Source organism: Vanessa atalanta, chromosome 10, assembly GCF_905147765.1.
Source record: "Vanessa atalanta chromosome 10, ilVanAtal1.2, whole genome shotgun sequence".
Taxonomy (NCBI): Eukaryota; Metazoa; Arthropoda; class Insecta; order Lepidoptera; family Nymphalidae; genus Vanessa; species Vanessa atalanta.
In genome coordinates this window covers 3,565,161-3,575,946 of record NC_061880.1, presented here as the reverse complement: position 1 = coordinate 3,575,946, position 10,786 = coordinate 3,565,161, and the positions used below count along the sequence as shown (strand labels likewise).

The 10,786-nt window shown below is 30.0% G+C and overlaps 1 protein-coding gene across 1 annotated transcript; it reads right to left on the bottom strand.

Annotated features, from left to right (window-relative positions):
• Positions 1 to 1,759: 1,759 nt before the first annotated feature.
• On the bottom strand, positions 1,760 to 5,212 carry LOC125066893. Its single transcript, XM_047675206.1, has 5 exons — positions 5,133 to 5,212; positions 4,496 to 4,712; positions 3,854 to 3,984; positions 3,309 to 3,461; positions 1,760 to 2,294 (listed from the first exon to the last, which is right to left on the bottom strand). The coding sequence occupies exons 1-5, from the start codon at positions 5,200 to 5,202 to the stop codon at positions 2,143 to 2,145; spliced, it is 723 nt and encodes a 240-aa protein (XP_047531162.1). The 5' UTR covers positions 5,203 to 5,212; the 3' UTR covers positions 1,760 to 2,142.
• Positions 5,213 to 10,786: the final 5,574 nt, after the last annotated feature.

Genomic DNA, 10,786 nt, shown 5'->3' with positions numbered 1-10,786 from the left:
CTAAAGAAATTCTGCCTTATATTATGTAGCCACCAATTCGCATTGGAATAGCGTATTGAAATTAGTTTCAAACATTTTGCTCAAAGAGAAAGACTATACATATTAGTCTGTAAGCCCTTGCAGCTAGCAAGGTCACATTTTTAATACTACATATTGTATGAGTTCAAGCTTATAATGTAACTTGCATATTGTTTTTTTTTATTATTTGTCATTAGCCTCTTATGTTATTTAGTATGAATCTTCAATAAAAGTTAAATGTTATGGATTGTGTGAAAGACGATAAGGTTAGAAAGAATGTTACTTGTGAGATGACGTCTGGTAGAGAAGTATGGAAGAATAAGGCATGCTGCGGCAACCTCAAATAAAATTGGGATAAGGGCAGGAGAATAAGATGATAAAATGTCAAATGAAATCAAACTATTATCGTTGTAATATTATGTTTATTATTGATTTATTTATGACTATATTCACTTCGTACATAACACATCAACTATTCTTGATTATATGAATTACATTTCCATATTTTCGTGTGTGGACAGTGTATAATATCGTAATAATAAATTAATAATGAGTCAGACAGACCTTGGACTTGACGTGCGAAATTACAGCGTAATGAAATTAATATTAAACGTATTGAAAAACCAAAATAAATGTCGCATACTACTTAAACGTATATAAAATTCATATAATTAATTTTTATTAATATTAATATTTTGATTGGAATATTTTATACAATAATTATTTATTTTTCTTATGCTAGAGGCATATTCTATACTATATACTAAATTATATGCTAAAAAATCTGATAAATTCGCGATCCAATTTCGACTATTCTTAACAAAAATAATTTTCAACTGTATCGTTACTAGGGATCATTTTTACTACTTTATAACGGTTACGATGTCTCATTCCGATCCAACTTCGACAGAACCCCAACGCGTATTTGTTTTAATAGAATAACAAAACGGCTAAAGGGCACCGATTCCGTTTCTATTCGATTGGCATAAAATAACATTTCGTTACATTCTTAAACATAATCATAACTTAGTATATTATTATTACAGTTTTTTAGGTAAATCCCTACATATAATGAACCAAATCAAAGCGTCAGTGTTATTAAAATTATTTTAATATTTTAATATCCTAAAATCTTACTTTTTATTAATATAAAACATTTTATAATGCTGGTATGAAACGCCCTTTGTCGTTAATAGTTCGGTTGTTTAATAATTTACAGGGAAATAAAATGAGGTATTATTAATATAGTTTTATTTCGAAACAAAGATATAAATATATAATACAATTTTGTCTTAAAAGCATTTAAAACAGACGCTACAATTAAAAAATTATTATAAATTATTCGTTAACAAACGTGATAACAAACGTTATATGATTATCATAAATTATTTCAATTACGATCAATTATTAAAATTGATAATCGCTTTTGCGTTAATAGATAATAATTACCACAAAACATTTAAGTACATTACAACAGAATGTATTGTAATAGACGAATGACTTGATGGCCTAGTAGCTATATAAGGCCGCTCCCGCGGTTCTTGGTTGAAACCCCGGGCAGTACGATTGATATTATTGATTTTTCTGTCGAAAAATTATCAGTACCAGCCCGGAGTCTAGAAATTGTAAGTGTCCCAACCTTGCATACTACGCCAAGTCTTTGATCCTCCGCCTGAAATCTTACCAGTCGTGATTTGCCGTCCCATCACATTATAATAATATGGAAATAGAGATTTCACCTGTCTTTGCGCACGCACTTGTGCACTTTAATACATCCTGCGTAGTAGTTTGGTCTCCCATGAGATTGACGACATGTCCGATATCAAGACGACATCATCACAATAGACCGTTGTAGATAAAATAAAGAAAGAAAAAACTGCATCTTTAAAGTATTGTAATTTCTACTTCTATTGTAGATATTTTTTTCAGGTAATTGTGTCTTGCATCACATTAGTTGATATTAATAAATTGTCAAAAATTAAACGTCAAAATAAAAAAAAAATTATCAACTACTTACTATCTTCAAAACATCAAATCACGAAAGCTTTTAAAATAATTCCTAAAATAATATAATAATTTTTTTATTAATTTTAAACGAGACTCATTATTAATTAAAATTTGTGTCTAGTGACCAACGCGATTCTTTAAAGGCATATCAAGCATGTTGTTTCTGAACATTTCAAACATATAATCAGCGGCTGCGTCTATAAAAATTGGTGAATATCGTTCTGTGACAAATTTCCAATTATAGTTTAGGAGATAATGCATCTTGTGACCTGAAAAGAGAGTAATTTATTTTTTAATTTATAAATTATTTAATAACAAAATCAAATCTTATAATTACTAAAATTTACTTAATGGTAAGGCTTGGTGCAAGCACGCTTGGGTAGATATTGATCAGATATTCTATCACCGATTTTGTAACGCTATGTCATTGCAAATGTGAGTGAGCTAGTGTAACTACAGACATAAAAAACACAACACCATTTCTCCATAAGCTGGTACCTTACAGATGTAAGCAATGTTTAATATTTCTTACAGCGGTAGTAATCACTTACTATCAGGATATCCCATAGAATGTAGGTATCACACTATATAACAATTTCTTTATACAAGAAGGTACTTATAAGTATTTATTTATGATGATGTCCTAATATTGAATTAAATTTATCAAAATATAACACGATGGATAAAAATATAGATGTTAAGTCCTCCTGAGAAATAATTTCTAATTTCGAGTTTGTAACTAAGTCATATCAAATCAAATCAAGTAATTTATCATTTTCAATGTCGTATTTGTAACTTTATATTTTGATATCTGCTGAAATGTTAAACACAATTTTTATAAAAACGCGCCTTGTTTGAATGACATCTTGCCGTAGCATTTTTTATCGAATAAATATATAGTTATGTAAATAGAATAAATATTCTATTTGAAAATCCTGCGTCTAAATTATGGACCTATGATTTAACTTTAGAATTAAGCTTGTCGTTCAACTTATGATTTACAAAACATGATTAAAAATTGTCACTTAGCTCACTATGAGCCAATATTGCATGTATTTCATATTGTGCACCGCCAATGCATCGCAAGGAATGCAATCTTTGATATTGTATCCTTTCTGCCTCTAATTACATTGGCTCATTTGCTCCTTAAACTGGATCATAGCAATTCGGTAAAATTAATGTTTTCCGATGGTTAAGAGGATAACTTTAGATTATAAAGCAGCAGTCCTGAATGTTATATATTATAACATAAAAAGGAAGTATATGTGTCTATATTAACTCACTTGATTCCTTGTCTCCATAGTAAAGATTTTGTAAAGTAAAATCAGCATTATCTCTTACATCGTAAAAGTAACGGTAGTTTCTAAGATTTATATACTGTTGACCAGAGTCTTCAAGAATACTGAATGGCATGATCATACCGAATTGAATATTTTCTGAAAAATTAATATTGTCAACATTGTGTCTCTGATTATGATGATGTCCCAATACACCATTATCAGTTCATATGGTACGATTTATTTTAATATGTGCAACTTTTCTTATAATTTTCGTGAACTGATTAGTTTAAGTTAAATTATTAATTGCCCATGAAAAATTATGTCTTCTGATAAAATAAAAAAAACCCTTATTTGAAAATCGATTCCAGACCCCTTCTTGCTATGTTTATGTAAAATAGCTAGGAAATCGACTTAAATTTTTAATATCGATTAGAAAAATCGCAAATATATATTTGTAAATCGGTCTGCAATAATTTAGTACTTTAAGTCTTTGATAGTAGTTTGTTAAAATTATTTCAATATTCGATTGACTTGTTTGAAAAACTTACTGAGATGTACGATACAGGATCCTTCCCCGCTAATGGGTTGCGAAAATAACTTTCCATCCGTAATGTATTGACACGTGACCACCATATCGGTATGGAAGGTTATGTGAGTAATATTAGACATGAAATTAAATCTGAAAAATAAATTAACCTTATTAAAATTAACTGGTATTTATTTCCATATTCTGTTTTCTATTTGTCCGCGATTATTTTAAATACTTGTTTTTTATTAACTACAAGTAATTATAATGATATATACGAGACGTAGTGAAAGAGAGAGCAAGTAAGTTCAAAAATCTTTAACAAAGACAAGATTTATGTTGCTATTCCAAAAAAGATCTCTATTGTAGCCTCATTTATATTATATTTCATAAAATTTGAAATTGCACTTCAAACTGCAGGAACAATTCATAACACCGATGTTTCATAGTTGACTAATGTTTTTTGTGGACTAACTTATACAAAAATAACAGTTTCTAAGACAGAGAAGAACGTCTTCTAAATCAATGCTATCCTCACTTCATCGACCAATTTATCCATTTGAATTCACGTTTCTGTGGTATTTAAAGAACGTGCTACACTCAATTATTAATTTTATGTAAAGTAGAAAATTATATATTAACATATAACTGATATTTAACTTACCCAAAGTCATCTAAAACTGCTTCATTTAGGCCACTGTATACTAGATTTGTTGTGTTATATCTCCAACCATCCTTGTTCAAATCAATTGCGTCTACTCTCAAAGCGTCAAATTGTGGGGGTTTTGTTGGTGCCCCATGATAAGGAGTAAAATCAGTGTCTCTTCTGAATATGTTAAAGAAATTTTGGTTCTGAAGAAAACTAGTCAAAGGGACGGTACCTAATAAAGGATAAAAATGTATTAAAAATTATAATTTTAATATTATAAAATATGTAATATCCCACTGTTAGGCTAAGGCCTCGTCTCCCTTTGAGGAGGAGGTTTTTGAGTTTTATTCCACCAGGCTACTTAATTGTAAGATGGGGATACATATATGGTAGAATTTCATTAAAATTTAAAATGCAGGTTTCCTCAGGATGTTTTGCTTTACCGTCAAGAACGAGATTAATGAAGGGTTTTCCACTACACAAGGGTCACCACTGAATTTTAAAATACACGCGTTCGAACTGGGCTATCTTGGCTCACAATTATTTATTTTTGCTTAAATACAATTAAAACATTCTATACAGTTTTTGATATACAAGAGTATCTACTTTTTTAATTAAGGGTCATTATTAATAGTTTGTCGGAGCAACTCACCTGATGCTAAGGTACTTGAAACTTGGAGTCCAACAATTGCGAAATGTAACAAACAACCCATGACTGCCATGATATCCAACTGTATTGTGCATGTTCAGTTATCGTTTGCCTTTTATATATTTTCTGCTATTTACTAAGTTTAGTCAAATCTTTTGTTTTCCAATGAAGTTATTACATTTATTGTGGGTTCCGTACACAAATATATCTATTGTACTTCTTTTATTTATTAGTTAAATTATAATAAAAGGATTATTATATATATCATAATCATATTTTTTTAAAGAAAGAAAGTTTAGAACACTTATTTTAACAGAGCTGAGAGAGCTGTAAATTTCTGGGGATATTTATCTGTATTCTCACATAATATTTCTCAAAAACTTAGATTGAAAGAATGGGATAATTATTTCAATTATAAAATGATTACTTGGTATCACCCTCTCATTGGATATTTTTCCGCCAAATATTAATACTTAATATTATTGTGTTCCAGTTTGAAGTGCAAGTCAGTCAGTAAATAAAGGACAAGGGACATACTATCTTGTATTGGCGATGGAAGGAATGGTTAATATTTCCTACAGTTCTAATGTCGGTGGGCTATGAAGACACCATCAGGTGGCTGATTAGCCCCGTCCCCTATCTGTGTTCAATTAAATTATATTAATTTGTATTATATTTAATTTTATTTTTAAACGTCAATCAAATTATTATCTATTAATTAGTGCGTGCAATAGATGGAATAAGCTCTAAAAGTTCGCCCTCAGAGGAAAAAAGGTTTGGCAGTTGGGTGTTTCAGACAGTTATTTTCGTTTTATTGATATAAACATAGGTCTTTACTATAAAAATAAATCTTTTAATTTTAATGTGCATTTAAGTCGTTTTCTTTAATATGCTATGCATGCATTTCAAATATATTTTTTTTGTAATTGTTAAATACTTTCTGACTATATAGCGGAATATTTATCGTCCTGAAAACGTTTTTATATTTGCTTAAGGATTTACTAAATCATAAATATTTATTACAAAGTACAGAATATTCATGCTGTTAACATTTACGTTCAATTGCTTCTTTAATTATAGTTTAGAGACAATTAGAATGTAAATTTTTTAACTTATTATTTATAATGATGTATATACTTCATGTGATATAAAATGCATTTCAAACGTGCAGCAGGGTGTTCTTATCTATGTATAATTGGTTGTATCGAAGCAAACGCAGTGTACACCTCACATGCCAATTACGTTTGCGACAGACAGAGACTTAAAAAAAAAAGATTTTTAAATTAACTTTAATTATATTAAAACTTATTACAAATTAATCCTACGAACGGTGATTTCACTTCAAAGTGGGAATATGGAATAATCGTTCTTACAAATATTAAAAATGACTTTATAAAAAGGTTACATAATTGCTTCATTGACAATTTGATATATCAAATATAATTCATTAGAAATGTAACGTCGGCGTTCTTCATATGATGTTATATGTAATTTACCTTATCAATGAAAACAAAAACATTTATAAAAACTTGTTGTGTAAAAAATAATTAACTATTTATTTTGTAGTATTTAATTTGACTTATCGTTTAAACAAATGAACTGTTCAGTATATTATACAAGCTAGCCATGAAAACAAACGTTAAATTTTCCTTACATCAAGGTTGGTAAATTATCACCTCCTACAGAAGCTATCACGTTAAATATTCCTAAAGTGCAAACCATTCGAAGAATTTCGAGAATAGGACTTTATGCCCAAATGCGAAACAAATACTTTGAAACATTCGAGAAAATGAATGAAATTCGTATTTGTATACTATCCTTGAAAATTAAGTCTCCTTTTTCCGAATTTCTCTTATGTACTTATAAATTGTATTGTTGTTATAATTTAATCATTAGCATTTTTCTCTCTTTTTATACACGTAGCGTTAAGTCTGCTCTTAGTATAGAGGTGCTTTTTATTTCGTCTAATTTTAATACTAATACTTTGATCACGGCTCCTTCGTATATTCATTAGATGACGCATTTGCCTCTGTTGTGGAATCATCATCATTATCACCAGTCCTAGTTAGTTGAAACTGCTGGACATAAGCCTCTCCTACAGCACGCCCACTTACTTTTATCTTGAGTTCTCCTCATCCAGTCTCTGCTCACTGCCTTATAAATATCATATTTCTCGGTCCTTATCCAAATTTATACTAGTTCATTTATTGTTTGAACTTACCTGAACTGTAAGAAACAATACTACAGTTGACTTAGTCTTTATACCTTTTAGTTCTGGCCTAATCTAAGTTAATCTAGAATTTATAAATTGTTCAAAAGAAAGTAATTATAAATTCTACCTTTAGTTTTATTAGATTTTAAAAGTAGAATACAATTAAATCTTGTTGGTATTAAATGATATATGACACTAATTTAAAAATCAAATTCAAGTTAGATCACATTTTACTCATTAAAATTATAATACTCGATGGACTTTGTGCAAAATCCATATGTACACCCACTCATCAGATACTCAACTTTTTTTTTTTGTGGTATAGGGGGCAAGCGAGCAGGAAGCTCACCTAATGGAAAGTGATTACCACCGCCCATGGACATCTGCAAGACCAGGGGGGTTACAGGTGCGTTGCCGGCCTTTAAGAAATAAGTACGCTCTTTTCTTGAAGGTTCCCAAGTCGTATCGGTTCGGAAAAAACAGCACTAATAAATAGTGAATTAGTATATGTTCTTGTCTGCTAGTGCAATTACAAACACAAAGGATATAATGGATGTTACAAGGAATGTAAGGAATAGGTTAATATTTCTTACAGCACCAATTTTTGTGGGCGGTGGTGACCAATAACCATTAGGTGCCCATTTTCGCATCTGCATATATAAATAAAAAAATAGAAATATTTCCATTATTTATTATAACCCACCCCTGGTTGTGAAAATGAAGACTGAGCTTAGTTAAAAAAAAAATACGTAGATTTTTTTATTTTTTCATAATTGTGAAATATGAACGATATAAAAATTTATTTCAGTCGTAATGATATTGTAAAAATTTGTCATTAAAATTTAGCCAAATTTTAAATGCCAAGGTCAAAATGTTATTGTTACAACGTTATTGATCGCTTGTTCGACGCAAATGATTGGCACGCAATTTGGAGTCGGTGATTTCTTCTACAGCATTTATTTGAATGAAACAATGTAGAAGACAATTTGTGACAAGACATAAATGCCTAATATTTGAGATATTTGTTTAAATAATGACCAATAATTAATTGAAAATACTTATTACGAGTATAGATTATAGAACTTAGAAGGTAGACAAATACTGTTACCGACTTTTGTATATATGCCCACGACCTACAATTTCTAAGGCTTAGTCAGAGTTCACCAAGCTTGCGTACGAAAACACTTTTATGGGCAAAATATCGTTATATTTTTACCCTCTTATCGCTATCTGTTGGTATTGTATCAACACCAGCTCCGCTAACTTCTAAGTTACTTCTGCTAAATTCTGCTAAACTCTGGTTTGGAAAAAGTTATCGGAAACAGAGACAGACATTGACCTTCGTTTTTATAATACGTATTAATTAATTATGCTAACAGCATTCGTTTTTGTATCAAGGAGGTGAATAATTAACATATCAAAGGAAAGAAAACGAACAAAAAAGATACAACAACAAACTTAAGTAATCATATACTTTTACAGCCACGTCGAGTACCTACTTGTGTCTTAAAAATAGCCTATAAATCGCGTATTCAATATTTATATACTTAATTAAAGTCATACTTGTTAAGTTTTGTTCCTTCTCATATAAATATTTGATCAGAAGAGTAAAACTCACTCGTTGATAATTTCGAAGTATAACTTTGTTCTTATTCACATTGTAATTTCTGCTTAAACAGGAATATATATTGCTTTCAAATTCAGATTGTTTTGATGAATTTCGTTAGAAATATGACAATTGCGAGATTCGATTTACATCTTCTTTTGTCAATTCTCTTCGATGGCGAAAATTGTTCAAGTATGCAAATACCTATTGAAATCCATCCATCTTACACAAAAAAATAATAATCAGTTACTTACCTACCTATATTTTGTTTGCAATCTAACATCTAACTTCCCTATCATCTTAGCTTAATGTTCCTACTCCATCTGCCTAAATGATTTATAATTGTGGTATAATTGTTGCATCAAAAAGTATATCTTTGGCATGAAGTTCACGTGTTCACGTCAGATGTTACTTCTAAATTACGTATTTCGTTTACTGTGTTCTGATACATCATCAGGTCGCTTTAATATCACCATAAAACCTGATACCTGGTATAATGTAGTAAGACACCACGATGTATCAAAAAATTGCCTTCAATTTATCTTATAATGTCTAGAAAGAAAGTCATATTATTAGCAAAACATGTAACTTTTTGGGAGAAAGCTTAGACCTTAATCCAGTACCTTGCGTCAATGCGGAATAGTTAAACCCAGGGGAAAGAAGCGGAGTTCCACACGATGTTTTACTAGATTAATTATTAACACGCAGTGTTAATTGCACGAGATTGAAATCTATTGGGTTAGTAGGCACAACTCAACTGGACCCGCTTATCATTAATGCAAAAATATACGATTAAAACCGCAGATGGAGCAGTATATAAATATATACCAATCTATCCATTAATGATAATTATTATTTATTTTTCAAATACCGAACTCATTTTATGAACTTAAAGTACACATCTACTAATAACAAAAGTCCTAAAGAATACATAAAACTCATCGTCTACCGTCTACCATATGATTTTAAATAATAAAACCATATTTCCGGTAGTCTGAAATTTATAGCATTAAAGTCAGGAAAAAGATTAGGACTAGGAATGATATTAGAATGGAAGTAGAATTGAAAAGATGCAGCCGTTCGGGCCGACGAGGCGTGAAAGAGATATAAGGAATAGAATTTTAAATGAGGACATTAAGGTTTAACGTGTCCATCCAATAAAAACGAGACTAGCATTTAGGGGACTTCATTTAATTTTTTTTTTGTACAGATGCAGTGTGACCTGTTTTATAAAATTGCTTTCATTAAATCTGGAACCAGTTTAAATGGTAACTCTTACAACGATGTCTATTACGGTTTTCTCAATATCTGAAACCCTAATCGAAGGTTGTGGGTTCAATCCCAAGCAAGCACCAATGTTTTTTTATGAAAATAAGCACCAAGCCTGAAAAATAATAGGCGTAAAACCAGCAATGTGATAATTACAGCTAGTTAGTGTACATTTTGCTGGCGCAATAGTAATTATGATTGACCTTGAAAGTCGCTGTATTGATATTTCATTTAAAAAAAAACGTTTTACTAAATAGGTATTTAGTATAGTTTAAATGTTTTTGTTTGCCAATGAGCTAATAGCGTTATTAATAAAATTATTTAATTTAGTGTTGCTGTATTAATTAGAAATAAAATGAGCTAGCGCGTGCAGGTAATAGCATGTTCCATATTCATATCAACATTTTTAAATTACGAAAATCATTGTGTTGATAACAACGATTAAAGTTAACTAAGGTTGAATTAGGGAATTGAAAGATTTACATTTGCGAAGGATTAGTTTTAATGGGAGCAATCGTTTATATGTATTTAGTAATGTTCAGAATTTTTTGAGAAATAAATGATTTTAAA

Excerpts from the sequence above, each read along its gene's own strand:
- LOC125066893 (XM_047675206.1), bottom strand. The coding sequence starts at position 5,202 with ATGGCAGTCATGGGTTGTTTGTTACATTTCGCAATTGTTGGACTCCAA. Across the intron at positions 4,713-5,132 it reads TTCAAGTACCTTAGCATCAG|GTACCGTCCCTTTGACTAGT; the intron begins GTGAGTTGCTCC and ends ATCCTTTATTAG. Across the intron at positions 2,295-3,308 it reads CTATGGAGACAAGGAATCAA|GTCACAAGATGCATTATCTC; the intron begins GTGAGTTAATAT and ends CTCTCTTTTCAG.